General features: G+C 45.1%; 1 protein-coding gene across 2 annotated transcripts in view; it reads left to right on the top strand.

Moving 5' to 3' along the window:
- znf423 (zinc finger protein 423) overlaps window positions 1-14,702 on the top strand; it is a 136,648-nt gene extending 121,946 nt beyond the window's left edge. For both annotated transcript variants that reach the window (XM_079269451.1, XM_079269450.1), the window contains 3 exons: window positions 328-459; window positions 2,678-2,793; window positions 13,763-14,702. In XM_079269451.1, coding sequence (XP_079125577.1) covers window positions 328-459; window positions 2,678-2,793; window positions 13,763-13,792 — 278 coding nt within the window. In that variant the 3' untranslated portion in view covers window positions 13,793-14,702. The remainder of the gene's footprint in view (window positions 1-327; window positions 460-2,677; window positions 2,794-13,762) is intronic.
- Window positions 14,703-17,839: the final 3,137 nt, after the last annotated feature.

Raw genomic sequence — 17,839 nt, 5'->3', positions numbered from 1 at the left:
GAGATTATTATTATTATTCACTCGTTTGCTGTTTAATGTAGTTTTTTTTTTGTCTACACCAATACTATTTGTGAAACTGCTTAAATGATGTATATTTAATTCTAGTTAGTTAGTAATAGAATATGGCCGATTGGAATTTCACCACTACAGATATTCCAGATATTGCTGTGTGGTTTACGTGTGCATTTCTTCTTAGCTTCTTCTAGTTTCTGTATGAGCAGACATCTGCCCAGAGCGTTGTGAGAATATTCTAAAATGGTGTCGTATGTTCCTGTTTTCGTGTTGCTTAACCCAACCTACATATGCGTGTCTGTCTCCTATTTGCAGAGGAGGGCATCAATCACGAATGCAAGCTGTGTAACCAGATGTTTGATTCACCTGCCAAGCTGCTTTGCCACCTGATAGAGCACAGCTTCGAAGGCATGGGAGGTACCTTCAAGTGTCCCGTCTGCTTCACAGGTGAGAGACAGACACACACACACACACACACACTTTCACCGTCAAGGACAGTCGCACAGAAAACCACTGCTCACTGGTGTCCGATCTGCTTTGCTTTTAAAAATGGACACAGAAACATGGAGATGCATACCACACACATAAGCATAACAACAAGTTAGCGCACATGAATTCACAAACTACACAGCAGGGACACACACTCTCGTACACCGCAAGAAACTATTAATACTAATAATAGTTTTCTGTCCTTCCTGTGGCCGAGTGCTCAGGAATCGTTTGAAGTTAAGTCAACCGATGAGCAAAAGACCTTAGAAGCCGAAGTAAGGGAAGAAATGTAAGGGCTATTTTGGGGTTACTGTGGTGAAGATCCCGTCAAAGCAAGAGGATGAAATAACGGCACACTCGGATAGATGGGACCCACATCAGGGTCAATGTCCAGTTAGTGTGCCATCATGGAAATAACCAATGTTGTGCATTTTTCTGTTGTTTTATTCCTGATGTACCGGTATATTCCTTTCCTCTTCTCACCAATTTGGTTTTCTTGTCTTCTTTTATTCTTCCAGTTTTTTTGCGAGGCGATAAAAGGTATCACAAGCGCCAGTTCAACCATCGCACTCTACCGCTGTAACATCTCTTTCAATGCAGTAAACGCCTTAACATTACCTGAACTAATGGAACGTTTTCCATGCAACATCCTACAGTAACTCCCTCAACTAAGGATAAATTACACCTAGAGTACATCACCAATAAAATGACTATAGACAGTCCTACCCTCATCATATGTGAATATTGTAGAACTGTTTAGCTTTGTTTTATTTGTATATTATATAAATATGAAGCCAAAGGTGTTTTAACCACCACCGCACATTCTCTAAACAGCAAACTGTTCACGTCTTGTCACTTATTATAGTCAAAAAAACAAACAAACACATGAGTTCATTATTGCAGTTGGAAGCAAGGTGTGCACTTAAATCAGCTGCAGTACTTCTTGTGGCACAGTAAAGCTGTCTCTGGGTTACCTGCACCACCATACATAAGAGTGAATGGTTAACAGTGAGATCATGTTCGGGACATTCATCATTTTCTAACATTTCTAACTGAGGGAGTAATATTCCAGCAGGGGGCTGCTGTTAAAGTAATAGACACAACACTCTGCATGTGCAAACGTTCATGCAGCATTACCTCCAAACATGCCAACTATGAAGTACCCTGTGTCTTTGAAATCCACCGGAGGACCCAAACTAAATGCTGGATGACCAAATTTGGCCTGTGGTTCGCTGGTCGACTGCACCTTCCCTCCCTCCCATCTCTTCCCCATACTCCCCCATACTCTCTCTCTCTGCCCTCCCTCTTTCTCCCCTTCACTGTCTCTCGTCTCCCTCAGTTGTTGAGTTTGTCTTGTGTTGTGTGCCTCCCCCCCCCCCCTCCCCCAGGTACACAGCAGCGCTTTAAACTTTAACTCTATTCCTTGGTGGCTTATGAATTAGTAAGATGGGCACCACTCATATGGGGGGGGCTTAATAATTCAACACATACACACTCGCAGTGAAAACCCAAAGTTTACTGAAACAAAGGGAGGAGAAAGAAAGAGAAAAACGTGTACGAGACAACACTGAAGCGGAAGTTAAAAAAAGAGGAGATCATTTATTGATAAATATCACACGGTCTGCTGAGGATAGCGCTTCCTGTCTCCTCTCCTTCTTTCCAGGCAGCCATTCATTTGCTTCAGTTGTGCGTGTTTGTGGGTTTAATTTAACTCAGTTGTCGTTTGCTTCCTCCTCTGCTGGTACAGCATACAGTAGGTAGTGTAGCACCAATCTTTGTTCAGCAGTCGGCTTGTAAACAGTAAATCAGTACATTGGATCTTGAGACACAGCTGGGTTGATGATCAGTAATACAAAGCTAACATGTACTATAGTCTGTATCCCAACACCTTCAACTATCTTTCACTCACTGACCCGGGATCACTTTTCTCCAAAACTTGCACTTTCCATTCAACCATTCAAAACTCGCGATGACATTGCAAATCATGTGGCAGACAATCCAATTTGAAACAATTGTAAATTGGATCACCTTGAGTTTGACAGCTAGTTGACACTAGTTACACGCCAACAACAATGGAAAACCTCATCTCAAATGTCCCCTTCAGTGGTAATAGGCATTGGCCTATTGACGAATAAACACTGTGTAACGTGTTGCCGTATGTGTCTTCCTCTCCCAGTGTTTGTGCAGGCCAACAAGCTCCAGCAGCACATTTTCGCCGTCCACGGCCAGGAAGACAAGATCTACGACTGTTCCCAGTGTCCGCAGAAGTTCTTCTTTCAGACAGAACTACAGGTAGGTCCCCGTAACGCTGTGTGTGTGTGTGTGTGTGTGTGTGTGTTTTTAGTTCTTGTCTGGCATGAATTAGGAAATGGTTGTGTGCAGGTACTGATCTCATGCTGTAGTAAGTAGACTGTGTGCCCAAGGAGACTCACTGTGTCAGAGAAAGTGTGGTTCATATTCTAAACCTAAACCCTCCCTTCTTTCGAGGCTTCCACCCGTCCCTCAATATGCAGTAACCTTCTCCAGTTCCTCCTTCCATACCTCCCAGCTACTGTCCATCATTTTTACAGAATCCCGCTATTTACTGTCCATCTGTATTCTTCCCTCCTTCCGTTCCTCTGTCCCCCTCTTTCCATCTCTCCTCGGGAGGTGTGGGCAGGGTTCTGGCAAGCCTCATGCCATTAGGGTCCAGACACGTGTGTGTGTGTGTGCGTCTGAAAGAGAAGAGAGGGTATAAGTCACCCAAGAGTAGGTCCTGGGCCAGCTGTGGCCAGGTCTGCGATGATGTAAACCTCCCTGTCCTCCTCCATTTCTTCTCCTCCTCGTCTCTTGTATCCCTTTGGCACCAGTCTGTAGGTCAAACAGCAGCGCTGTGAAAGGTGAAATCTGTGAACTTTCATCAGGACCAGAGGTGTTCGCTAAAAGCAGTTGTTCTGGAAGAGTGTGAAAGCCTGCAGTTTATTCAAAATAATAGAACTGCTTGCATTGCATTGAAGATCATTTATTAGTACTGTCATTAGCCAAGTACTGAGAGTATCACCGGTGATACAGTTTCTGGTGTTTTACGATTCTACTAGACAGATAAAATGATTCATAATTGACAACCCAAAAAAAACTATGGCTAAAATCACACAAGCTGCAGTCTATCTTTAAGTGGAGTCTGCCAAAGCACCTCAACCATCATCGTGTTTGAGAGGCAGAGCAGATTGTGCTTGCTGTAATGTTTTAGTGTTGAACAACCACAGTCTGTGAATACAGATGTTCCACTGTTTTAGACAGGAGATGCGCATTCATTTACAGGTTAGCATGCTGGAATGCTTCAGAAAGGTGAAAAGAGGCTTTTGCTTGGAAGCTACAAGTAGAACTTCTCTGGCCATGACAGGGCTACAGGGTCATAAATTGTTTGCATCACACGCCGTACAAGCAAACCGAGTTGTCCCAGGATCACTAACGTCACAATAGAAGCACACATCACCTCATAGCTTCGCTCTGCCCCGGGTCTGGGTGACTTAACTGTCCCCGGAGACCCCGGGGTTCCTGCATCCCTGCCCCTAGGCTCCTGAATTTGTTCCGCCCCTCCGGGTGTCTGATTAATCACCAGCCTCCTTCCCGACCCGTCTTCCTCTGATACACGCCGCGGGTCATGGTTACCTGCTTATGTTTCTCACCGGTTAGAAATCCTACACTCGCATCACATCTGCTCCTAGCCCTCTACCTATTGCCGTTGAGTAACCTCCCGCTGCTATCACCCAGGCCACTGTGCACCTTATGCTGACCAGCCTAAACCCAAGTGAACAGCCAAACCACTGAAACAGAGCCTGGATGGCGACAAAATCACATTTTGGGATGAGTTTGGGATGAGAGCGGGCTACGGACCTCGAGTTCCTGTCTTTTAAATGATCCATTTTTTAGCCCCCCCTTTATACCGGCATCAGTGGGGGCTCCAGTGTTGTCTGACAGCTCCCTCGTCTTTACCACCTGGCTCGGCATCCTGTTTCTCATGCACACAATCGAGCTGCTGTCGCTACAAAGAGTGAACTTTTCTTTACATGTGATTTAAAGGATACAAAGATTCATAAGTGCGCATCTACTTTCTACAGGTGATTGGGTAACGCATTCGAACAGCAGAGAGACATTCATCAGATTATTGACATCAATACATGAAGTTACATTCAATACACACACACAGCTTCCTACCACAGCAGCCTGTAACATCGATGCCTCATGAACTGTGTGGTTGACGGTGGCAAAAGAGCGCTCACTCCATAATATGTGCTGTGCTCGGCTGGTACATAATAATAGAGTGGTCGGTGTGGAGGCTGTTGGTGACGGAGATTTGGACAAAGAAAGTCAGAAAAGGACCTTCTAGCAGGGAATATTTGAATTTACAAAAGCCTGCTACACACACACACACACACACACCCACACACACCCAAAGTGGCAGTGATGTAGGGCCGGAGGTGGTGGGCATATGGCTGGCCAGTCCATTTAACAGCAGGGTGGCTGCTGGACCCTGTCGGTTAATGTCCACACACAGGCACCACTCACGCCTCACACACGCACACTCACCTCCACACACCTCTACGCACACTCACCTCTACACACACACACACACACACACACACACTCCATCCCAGATGACTCCTCTCCTGGTGTCTGACCAGGTCACAACATCTCTATGGACTGATGAATTGTTTGATTGTCATCATCAATTGGATAAGTCTGTTGTGACCTTTGGATTGAACAGAAACTTGGCTACATTTCTCACACTACCGACCTAAGTAACTGTTGGTTTGGTCTGCTTTTATTTTGTCGATACCAAAAACATTGCACAGTAGTATTAATAACAATAATATATATTTTTTTATAGAGCACTTCTCATACAAGAGCCGTAGCACAAAGTGCTTTCCAATACAAATGCAACATGTTCAATCAAGGGTAGCTTGACAATAGATGCTAAAGTATACAAGTGAAATTAAAAACAGAGACAATAAATAATCAGAGTGGAGACAGACCACACTTAAAGAAAAGAAAGAAAGGAAATGAACAATTCTATTTGTTTTCTTCTTTAATCTTGATGGGGATTCACCTGTTGTCAGTGTTCTCTTTAGACTCTTGACTCTGTCTTATGTCAAGCTAGTGCGAGTTAAAAGGTCTCAAATCTGTATACAGCTTTACTAACAGAGTTATTCTCCTCACATATTACCTCAGCTGAGTTTGGTCAGGTCAGATGAGTTTAATTCTGTTGTTTTCATTCCAGCTAAGTCGAGCTCAGTTCAACTTCCTTTCTCCCCCAGCTCCTTGTACTTCTTCCTCTTTGGCTACTGCACTCCGGCTATATCCATCTTGTTACACTTTGGTCATGGCCAAAGTGTGTGTGTGTGTGTGTGTGTGTGTGTGTGTGTGTGTGTGTGTGTGTGTGTGTGTGAAAACTTGCAGCCCGAGCCCGACCTGACACAGCTCCATTGCCCCATGGGAGGGCTCTCTAAGTGGGCTAGACAGACAGGCTGACTGGGGAGATGGAGAGCTACAACCATGGAGGTTAATGCCACTGCTAGCTGTTAGTGTGTGTGTGTGTGTGTGTGTGTGTGTGCGCTTGTGCTTGCGTGCGTGCATCTGCCAGAGAAAGTGGAATGGGGTAATTTGTGTATGTTTTAATGAGGTACCGATGGATGAAGAAGGCTGGTTGGCCAGCGAGAAAAGGCTTTGGCCTCTTTCAACCCCTCTGAGGGGCCGTATGATGTCAAGCTCAGTCTCTCTCTCTCTCTCTCTCTCTCTCTCTCTCTCTCTCTCTCTCTCTCTCTCTCTCTCTCTCTCTCTCTCTCTCTCTCTCTCTCTCTCTCACACACACACCCAAGGGTACCTGCTGCATGGACACGTCGCTGCATCATCCTCTCTCCTTCCTCATTGCACTCTCTCTGTCCCTCTTTCCGTCTCCGTCGCTCCCTGTGCATACGAAGACCGTTGCTTTCTCTCCACCACTCTCAATCGCTTGCTTTCACCTCTCTGTCCACCTCTTGCACCTGCATACCACAACTTTCTCTCTCTCCTCCCGTCTCTCTCCCCTCCTCTCTTTCTGTCTCCCTCCCTCTCTCTGACTCCCCCCGTGCGTCCCAAAAGAACCAGCCCCTATGCATATTTTAGCCCCTCTCCTCTCTTCCTCTCTTCTGTGCCTCTCCCCAGTGCCCCATAAATAGTGCAGACGTAAGCTGGTAAATAAGAGATGTTTTGGTGTGTGTGTGTGTGTGTGTAAATAAGAAATGCCGTGGCCCTGATCAGTGAGGTCCTTCTGGATCTCTCTCTGTCTTTACTCCCAGTATCCCAAACACACAGGACTTTTCTCATTCTCTCTGTTTAAGATTCTTTCTTTTAATTAGCATGACTGTAGAAACTGCTTTTGTATCGATGATTTCAAAAGAACGTCAGTTTTTCCACCACCAGCAAACAATTATTTTTGCATTCATACAATATTTTTAAGTATACTCGAGTGTAACCAGTATCCAAATATCTACGGCATGTACTTTTTTTTATGATCTTTGGAGACTGTGTATCCCTCTTGTTGAAGTATTCTAGTCTGAAATCGTCATCCAGCTGTACATCAGCTCCCACTCTCTCCCGTGTTACATTCCCTGACAGACTTCTTGATCTTCACATTCGTTTTAAGCCTCTAGGGGGTGCTATACTGCAGCTTCTGCCCTCAATGCCTCCTCCGCTCCCTCGCTCCATTCATCACTCTTCAGCACTCCTCCCCGATCATCCCTTTCTTTCCCTCTGCCTGTTGTGCTCCAGCATTTCCTTTAGCACGAGTGAATATTTAAACACCGCTGGATGAGTGGATTGCAGGTCAGATGTGTAAATGGATGGATGTGGGGGACCCTATCGTTTGTTTGCGTGTTGATTCCCTCCACCGAATCTCCCGCCTTTCCCCGTGTCCCAGCGGTTTTGACGTTGTGCGTGCACACGGCCGCAGAGACGAGCGGGGATCTGTTCCCTCAGACTGACAGCATTTTACATTTTCAGCACAGTTGGACGCGTCCCAACATCGGAGCGACTATATGAGCGACATGATATTAATTTGTATGCAGCCAGTATGTGGGCGCCTTTCTCAGCAGTTACTGTATGTTGCCTATACCTGGAAAATGAAAGGAATATTTAAAGTTTTCCCCTCAGAGCTAAAGTACTGAATACAATCTTTATTTTGGTAGTTAATGCTCAGCAGAGAACAGCTGGGCAGACTGTTCAATACCGGCGGTTGGGATCAGGGCTGTGTGTGTGTGTGTGTGTGTGTGTGTGTGTGTGTGTGTGTGTGTGTGTGTGTGTGTGTGTGTGTGTGTGTGTGTGTGTGTGTGTGTGTGTGTGTGTGTGTGTGTGTGTGTGTGTGTGTGTGTGTGTGTGAATTTGATCCGTAGATCCCTGTGGCGTTCCAGGGGAGCGTACTCAGCTGCCCCACTGCTCACTGGGAGACTCTGTGTTATTAGAATGGGGACCTGGGACACACACACACTCTTGCCTCCCAGAATCCCTGGGCTTGAAGGTATTTGCAGCAGGGGAAAGAGAGACAGAAACAAAAGGAGATTCAAAGAGAGTGGTAGAGAGACAAACAGGGAGAGACTGCCAGGCAGCTAGCCCTACCTGATCCTACTACTACCACAGTACCACAGCTACTGCTGTTTCAAGTCTTATTTTACAGATCGCTATCAAAACGACCATCATTTTGGAAGGCAAATGCAACCAAATGAACAACAGTGTGTCATTTAATGTAACTTCCCTTAATCTTGGCGGACTCTGACTCCCCCTCTGACCACCTAAGGACACGTTGCATAGAAGTTGTGTCCACGGCTGTTAACACTGCGGAGATTTCTGTACTTTTCTTTGCTCCACACTGTGAATGCAAAGCTCATTCTGTTGATGCTGGATTTAAACAGAAATGTCAGTGTAGGACCAGTTAATCATCTGGAAACATTGTGTTTGTATGCACGTGTACACGTATGTGGGTTTGCATTTATGCTTTGAGGAACTCTCCGTCAGAAGATGGTACAAAGGGCATACACAGTGGTTCTCAGTGAGGGAGGCGAAACAAAAGAAGTTGGCAAAAGAAGTTACTTCTGCTTTGATATAAAGCGGAGGAAGAAACAGACGGACGCAGAGAGACAAAGACGAGGCAGAGCGAGATACAAAGGAATAACGCTCTGTGAGCCAGCACCTGGAGGCTTTCGAACAGCTTGGACCATGTTCCTGTCACTTGGTGTGTGCGTGCGTGTGCGCGTGTGTGTGTGTGTGTGTGCGTGCGTACCCACATTTCTCTCTATAGTGGTGTGACTCACACGTGTCATGTGATGCTCAGGAATGATCCGTTATCTGTGCTGGAGGTGAGGTCACTTCCTATCTTGTGTAACGGCTTCCAACGGGGATCTCTCACCTCTGCTGTGAATCTCGTGCAGATCCTGTGACGGTTGTGTGTGTGTGTGTGTCTGCGCCCTTCATGCTGCGAGTGTATTTTAGGTTGTGTTTACTGGTCCTAACCGGGCAGGTTGAGCCAGGAGCAACAGGAGAGGGGAAGTCACCTGGGAGAAAAGAAAGGGAGGGAGCTCAACAAACAGGACATGGTCAGAGAGGTCACCCTGGGTGCGGTGACGGAGGAGAGAAGGGGATGAAAGAAGTTTTGGATGGATCATTTGAAAGTATGGGACAGCGTTAGATTTACAATAGGAGGAAGAGAGTCAGAGGGATGATGAGGAGAGATGTGGCCAAAGACAGTAGGAGGGGAGCAGGGAATACGTGTCGGCGGGATGTTAAGGGCAAGGGGGTGCGTTTATTTTCGATCTGCTCCCGTGGCAGCACCCTGTCCTGGACGGGTGGGGCTGAAGACCCTCAGCCCATCTGCTAGTCCCAGACACACACACACACACACACAGACACGCTCATTCTGTTGGAAGAGTGTCAACTCTGAGCTATCAATACACTGAACCCAAAGAAGACCACAAGGCGACGAAGGTGATTTTTCATTTGGGTTTTAAAAACAGCAGTGGAGATGGACACACACACTCAGACGCACGCAACATTTGGACTGCCTCCAATCACCCCACATACACACACATTTGACACAAATTCAGGAACTGACAGACTCGCTGATACATGGAGGTAGCTCACACACACACACACACACACGGCATTGTTCCAACAGCAATGCTTCCTCTTCCTGTGTCTATTCGATGCTTGGCACCTCCATTTCAAAGTGCAGTTGTTACATCATGACAGAACAAGCAAAGCGTCGGTGTGTGTTTCTGAGTTCAAGTTGCCGGGAGAAAGTTACTTCGCCGTCCGACCGGCTCGGCCCCCGAACGAGGTCATCGCCACGCGTGTCAGCGACCAACGTCTGATCGTTGTCGCTTTCGTTTGTTTTGCTGTAATCTGATGTTGAAAGACGGGTGTTCTCAGTTCAGTCTCGATACCGGTGCGTTTCTGCTGTACACGGGAAGCTGACCAGGCACGACGCAGATCATGTACGTGCACACACGTTCAAGGCGACAGCCCTCTAAAACGCAACCATCAGCATCATAATGCAGTAGATAGCAGAGAGGAGCAGGACAAGGCAGATTACATTTTCTCTGATCTCTATCTCTCGGTTTCCTCTTTCGCACCCTTCTTCCCTTCCCCATGAGGTCGTGTGTGTGTTTACTATTGTGTATTTCTTGTCTTTGCAAATTCTTTATTGGCATCGTGTGTGCATCCATGTGCTCTTAGCTGCGAGCGTGTCTGTGAATGCATTCCTGTGTGTGTGTGTGTCGGGTTTGTGCGTGGGTAATGCGACAGGGCCATATTTCCCCTGAGCCCAGGGCTCTGCAGGCTTTAGCCTCGCTCTCTCTAAGCAGTTTAGGAAAAACAATGACAGGCCTCTGTATTGACTGGTCTGGGCTGGCTGTTCTCGCTACAGCACACACACCCTCTGCTGTGAAAAGAACAGTCGAAATACCAGGGGTTCCTGGTGTGGGACGTGGGGTTTTACAAAACAACGCAATCCAAGTTGTCTACCCTGAACTGGAAGAGGCTGTTCTAACAGAAATAAAAAAAAGAGCTTCATATTCTACGGCATGCAGCTCATACTGTAAATGCTTACATGTTGTTTGAGGCCTCTCTTACCTCAGCTGAAGAGAGAAGTTGGCCTTCATGTCACATTTGAATAACAAGCCTTTCGTTTGCTGTTGACTCTTAACGCAAATTCCTTCACACTTGCTTCATCTGCTTCACATTAAAACACTTCCAGAAGGTCGAGGGACATTATCCCCTTTGCTTTGCTGGAAGGCTTTTATTGTGAAACGTCTGCAGGTGTGGAGTGTCATTAAAGGCAGCTTCGCTTGAGAATTGGCCGCACTCATCACCGGCCTAGAGCCCTGGTAAACACGAAATATAAAAACAAACCAGTCTACTGCTCCTCCCCTACACTCCTCCTTCTGTCACCCATTTTTCTCTCTCTAGAATATATCAATTACTCTGCAGTAGAGCAGATGTCACACTGTGACACACAAACACACACACACACTTCCCATTGATTGCCCTGCTCCATAATCAATACCAAGCTCCCAACAACATAGTAAATGAAGAGAAGTAACTGGGAGGTGTGTGTGTGTGTGTGTGTGTGTGTGTGTGTGTGTGTGTGTGTGTGTGTGTGTGTGTGTGTGTGTGTGTGTGTGTGTGTGTGTGTGTGTGTGTGTGTGTGTGTGTGTGTGTGTGCGTGTGTGTGTGTGTCATATGAAGTGTGTAGCATGACCGACTGTCACACATCCGTCCATTACATTCCTCTCTCATCTCAATCCCTCTCTCCCTCTCTGTCTCCTCTCCTCTGGGCTATTTCCAGCAGTCCACTGCAGCGCTACAAGCTCCTCCAGGGAGTGACCGTGGCCTCCCTCCCTCCTTCTATCCCTCCCTACTCTTCCTCTGTCCCTTCTTTCCATCCCTCGCTCCGTCTACAAATCAATACGGCAGCAGCAGAACCCAAAGAACCTGAGGGAACACACTCACACACACACACTCCCGCTTCTCTCTAGTTCTTTCCTCCCTACTTCCCTTTTTCCTTGTTGAAATCCGTCTACTACTGGATCCCTGTTTATCTCCATTCACACGTCTAATGCCCAAGATCTCCATGTTAGAGGTCATACATGATGCAAAGGTGCAATGACAAAAGCCAGACATGGATGTGCAGGAAACAGGACAGATGCACTGGACAACATCTTGCCCTCTCCTCTCGTGTAGAACACGATCACGTGAAGAGGAATGAGCCTGACCTCCTCTGGCCATCAGAGGAAATGCAGCCAGTTGGAGCGGAGAGGCCGAGGATGGGAGGAAGCAATGGAGTGAGAGGCAGCAGACAGAAAGAGAGAGAAAGAGAGAGAGGATGGGTTTTTTATCATAATGGGGTCAGTGGCTCCCAATGAGATATGCTTCCTCACTGGAGAGGCCTCAACACAAACACACACACACACACACACACACACACGTATACAGAAACAGACACTTGTTTTTCACTGTCCCGTTCATTATTTTTCTCATTTGCTCACCCATTTCTTTGAAACCCCTATACGCTGTGTGTGTGTGTGTGTGTGTGTGTATGTGTGTGTGTGTGTGTGTGTGCACACGCACACACTTGCACACCACGGGGCTCAACGAAACATGCACAGCAAGATAAGGGCCATAGAATGACAAATAAGTATTTATCAACCCCAAAGCACGTATAATCCTTCACATTTCTCTCCCCATCCACCCCTCCTGCCTCTCTGTTCCGTTCATCCCCCTATCCCCTCCTCTTTTTTTCTATTCTCCCATCCGCTGTTCTTTTTTTTCTGTAGTGAGGCCTATCAGAGAGAGAGAGAGAGAGAGATTAATCTGAGAAAGCTGCTTTTAGTGGTGGTGAAGGGGAGGGGGGGGCGTTGATTGGGAAGATCTCACTGGGAATTGTGTGTGTGTCTGTAAGTGAGAGTGTGTATTGTATGTGTTAAGAAGAAGGGATGATAGGGAAAGATTTCAGAGGGAATTTGTGTGTGTGTGAGAGAGAGAGAGAGAGAGAGAGAGGGGCAACGTTTCATAGGGAGAAAGCTGAACAGTCTGGGGAAAATGAGGAGAGAGCAGGAGGAAAACATCCGTGTGGAAATTTATCTGACACACACACACACAGACAAATTCCCAGAGAAATCTTTCCAATCATCTCCCTATCTCCAGTGCGCACACACACATGCACAGACAGTATCTCTCCAGCTTTAGATGTGATCCTAGCCAAGTTCCCAACCAGCAAATCCAGATTATCATGAGTTCAGTTCCCCATTGTAGCTGATATGGGACAGCCACAGAGGACTGAGTGTATGTGTGCGTGTGTGTGTGTGTGTGCTGGAGCAAACATACTTGTTTTTGCACATATCTGTGTATAACATTCCCATAACAGAAGTGTGTGAAGTATGTCGTGAACTTGACCGTTTTGGTGCCTATACCTCAGTTATGTACACATGCATCTCCATGATCCTCCGCTCTAGTTCTTTACCCAGAGATTGCTGCATCGGTCTCCCTTTGTGCTCTCGCTGCTGTTGTGAATTTAAATCTAGAAAGAAAAGGTTGGTTTTTTGTTGTTGTATTGTGATTATGTATTGATGTGTAGTGCGCTGATGCCTTTGGAGAGATGCGAGTGTAGGCGTCTCCGCGGTATGGAGACGGTCTCTGTAAAATATGAATCACAATATCAAAAGACATAAGGGTTCCACAGATCTGAATAAACAAATGGAGGCTCTGGGTTCCCACAGATTAGAAATAAAACAAAAACAGAACAAATACTAAATGAGCTGTAATGGTTCGGTCCGGACCAAAAGCAGGTGCTGCTTTTATTCCATTAGATTAGACTCGGTGCGTTGTTCGGGTGTGGCAATATGTGTCAAAATGTTCAAATCTGTTTCTTTTTCCCCGATTTCTCATAATATTTAGTGTGAGCAACAACACCTCAGTGCTGTACCCACGACTTTATGTTTTGCCTCGTCCGCTCCTCTTGTTTTGTCCTCTTTTCTTCCCCTCCGTTCTCTTCCCCTTCTTTCGTCAGACTATGTTTAAAGCGAGGAGGCCTCGCTGTCTGTACTGTGGGAGGCGGTTGTGTTTCTGTTCTCCTCTGTTCTATTATTGGGTGGGGGTGCAAGTGGAAAGCACTGTGCTCACGTAGCCCATTATTTCTCTCATCATGTGTTCTCACGTTTTCTCTCTATCCCTCCCTCTCCCTCTCTCCCTGCAGAACCACACACTGAGTCAGCACGCGCAGTGAGACCGAGGCCCGGCAGGATCTCTCGACTCAGCCGGGGCCCCCGACCCGGAGCCGGCGGGGGACTCCCATCTCCACATCACAGCCAATCAAAGTGTCATTTGCTACTCACATGTAAAACTCTAACGATCGCGCCACTGGGCGCGGCTATTAGGAGCAGCGGGGGAAAGGAATATTAATGGGATATGCTATTAAATAAAGAAAGGAGAAAGTGGGTGAGAGAAACGGTAAGAGCTAGATGAAGGAAAGAGAGGAGTGAGAAAAGGTATTGTACGTGCAGTATTTTTTATTGTCCCTGCCAAACCCCCCCCCCCCCCACCAGCTTCTTCCTCCTCCCCCTTCTCCTTTCCTCTCCTCCCAACCATCACTCCCTGGGTCAGGCATTGTATTTTTTTTAACAAATAGAAAAGGACAAAAAGCAAGAAAACACCCTTTGTTTTGGGATTTTTTTAATCGATTGTAGGCAAAAGGCTTCACTTTCTCGTCCCCTCGGTTGCTTATTGTATTTAACTTCATAGGTGCCAATTTCTTTGATTTTTCTTTCTGCCATATGCGCTTATTTTTGTTTAAATTTTTTCTACCTTTCATTTCTCGCCGTAAGTAGGTACTTGTGCTGTGTTGTGATTGTTTGTTTGCCCGTCGTAATATTCCTGAGTTTTTTCCCCCCCAACTCTCCTTTTCATGATTCTTGTTATATATATTTTTCTTTTTTGTAATTACTATCAAAAAAGTCTCATCAAACAAAATAACGTGCAGAAAACCATACAGATGTTTTTTTTTTCTTGTTTTTTTGGATTGGGTTTTCCAGTCTCTATGGGGCCTATAATGGTTATTGTAAAAATGAATATCATCGATTTCAGTGCGTCAATGACTGCTTTTTAAATGTGAATTAACCAGATTGCAATAATCTAGTACAGACAAAAAAGATAAAACAAATAAAGAAATGACAAATAAAGAATTCCTGTGTGATGTGCATTTATTGAAAATAACTAAATATGTGAGCTTGCATGCATACAGTGTCATTACTAACTATATCGCTAATATTCAAGTGCAATACTCTCCAAGCTGGGTGGAAATACTAATGCGGATGATTCAGAGACGAGATGGTCAGAATGACGAATGAACAGCCATGGATTTAGATTTCACATGTCATGCACAAAGGCAGTTCACAGTGCTTTAGATAAACCTTTCAACATTCAACTGGAATAGGAAACATATTTCTGCTACTTTTATTTTTTGTGACTTTTCTCGAATCATCTGCATATTTCTTTGTGAAACAGGTCTTCAGATCTACAGAATAAAGTATTCAAAGGAAACGATCTACAAAGAAAACGTCCACCTAATGACACCTACCTCCAAACCTGAAGGGTTGAATGTGTGTGAGGGCGTCGTCTGAGGGCACAAAGGTGTTCAGATAAATGTCATTTTAAATGATACCGTTATTGACGAACACGTTTTCGTCACATGTGTGTTCTATCAGTACCGGGTGTTCTGTTGTACAGACGTGGCTTTGGTGTCGTTTGACTCCATGAGTCGAGATGAACGTGACACACTGGTGGGGTCAAAGGTTACACAACGATTTATCAACTTGAATTGTTTATATTATTCTTGTTTCTAGTAAGTCTTAAAATGTCCTTGTAAATATGTGTTTGCAAACATTTTATGTTCTCTATCCTAATAAAAATATGATGAGATTACATTTTGGATTTTTAAGGATTATGAAACAATATATATTTTTTTTTAAATGACCGTGAGTGAATTTACTTTCCGTCATCCAAAACAGCTTTCCGGGTAAAATACAGTGACGGCATGGGGTATCCACTCGATTTTTTCGTGGTTCTGGTAATTCCTGCATGCTGGATGTGCTGACATCGTTAGGCATACGAGACTTCCTTCTTTGATTATCAGAAGTCTGAGTGAGAACGCATCACACACTCCAGCGCAGTGGAAGTCCTCGTATCCACTCTGTTCAGTGTAAATGTCACTGCCGTGAGTGGAGAAGGGGAGACCTTCAAGGCAAAGATACTGTAGAGCTGAAAATGTAACATTATCACCCACACTGTAAAACCAAAGGGATTTACAGGGACAACGTTAATATTGACCGATTCACACAGCGCTGTGTGAAGAATACTGATGGAATGACACGGGGAAGATTCAACAATTGTTGGCAAACTTCTCCCATGTCTGTTGCCACAAAGCACAGACTGTCATGATACCCAGGGACCACACTCACAAAGATAACTGTGGCATTGATCACACTTTGCCACAATCATCTCGGTATGGACCGACTGATAAAGAGACACATAATGCCTGTTTGGGATTTGTAGTCGAGTGCTTGTGTCCTCCATTTCACTCCTGTCAGTAAGAAGTCAAATAACTTTAAAATGGAAAACAACAGATTTTTATAATATATAATAACTATAACATTTGAACGAGTATTCCTGCTCAGATTGAAATCTCTTTTGAGTCCCAGCAGTGTGAGCAGTACAGTGACTGGCTCCCAGTTATTTTGGATGTAGTAAGTGTACAAATATGGAGGTAAGATTCTCCAAAACACAGCCTTGACGTACCAGCCAGCAACTGCCTATACTGGCACATCCAGCAGACACAGAGCATCATGACCATCCCATTGAAGATGCTCTCTGATGAAGGTAAGATGTCGTGATTAGATTTGGTATGAACGAGCAATGAGACTCAGCAATACAGTCCTGCACAGGTCGTCAAGCCAAAACAATGACATACAGAGGCAAATATGAACAGAGTATGTTTCTCAGTGGGATGAGCAGTGCTGACAACCCCTTCACTTATGTTCTAAGAGTCTACAGCCATGCTAGCTGCTCTGTGAGGCCGTACCTTGGCTCAAGGGTGCTTTGGGCTGCATGCTAATGTCGCTATGCTAAAATCCTCACAATGCCAATGCTAGCTTGTTGACATTTAGCAGGCGTAATGTTGACTATGTTCACCATCATAGTTTTTTCTTTTTGCTAAATAGCACTCAACACAAAGTTTAGATGATTCAGGAATTCCCTTATTTGGTCTTAAATTATTTAGTCAGAAACCAAATGATCTGGCAAATTGAATATTTGACCTCATAGCTGCAGTAAATAAAAGTTGGAGGATCACCAAAGTGATTACCAATCGTCCAGATGTCTGGACCAATTTGTATGGCAATCCAGTCGAAAGCTGTTGAGATATTTCACTCAAAACCTCAAAGGTCGTCCTCGTGGTGGCACTACAGTCAGACGGTCGGCAATTAGAATTCAGCCTCTGGGAAACGTTATACAAAAATTCACTTTGGTATTTTGTGTTATTCCAAGAATGTTACAGTGGACTCTGTGACACCAACCCACTTTCCCTTCAATTTGCTTTCAACATAAATCCCACACATGTTGCTGTTTAACATGATCTCCTGTGGCGGTGTTTTTTCATGACTGACTGACTTGTTTAGATGTATGCAACCTTCTGTTTCTGCTGTATCCATGTGTCTGGCCAGCTGAGTTTTTGCAGCTGCTGGGAGCCTCCCCACCAGAAGGCTGTAGCTTGTACACTTGTATTACCAGAGCAGTACACGTTTTCCTCTGTAGGCTCACTGTGCATGTCTTGTGTATGAATCCAAGGTTTTCTGCAGGACTGACCCTAAAACGTATGGTGTGGAGGGTCAAATAATACATTTTGTTGTATTAAATGTATTTGTTTTGTGTCACACATTTAATTTACCAACATCTAAATATTACATTACAAAGATGTCATAATTAATTTTTACACATTTAATTGTAATATATATATATAAATATATAAATATGTTTTTCACAGTAGCCACTACTGTTCCCACTTGTAATTTACACCAGCAGCAGATGACTCTGTTTAAAGTGCATTAGTGTCCTAATTGTATTGTTTAATGTCTCTATTGCATAGAGGGAGCAGACAGACCATTTTCACACACACACACACACACACACACACACACACACACACACACACACACACACACACACACACACACACTTAAACACTGAATTGCAGGTACCACTTCCACTACTTATAGAGACG

Source organism: Melanostigma gelatinosum (genome assembly GCF_949748355.1).
Source record: "Melanostigma gelatinosum genome assembly, chromosome: 1".
Taxonomy (NCBI): domain Eukaryota; kingdom Metazoa; phylum Chordata; class Actinopteri; order Perciformes; family Zoarcidae; genus Melanostigma; species Melanostigma gelatinosum.
Note: the sequence above shows the minus strand (reverse complement) of the source record. Positions and strands in the feature narration are given on the sequence as shown.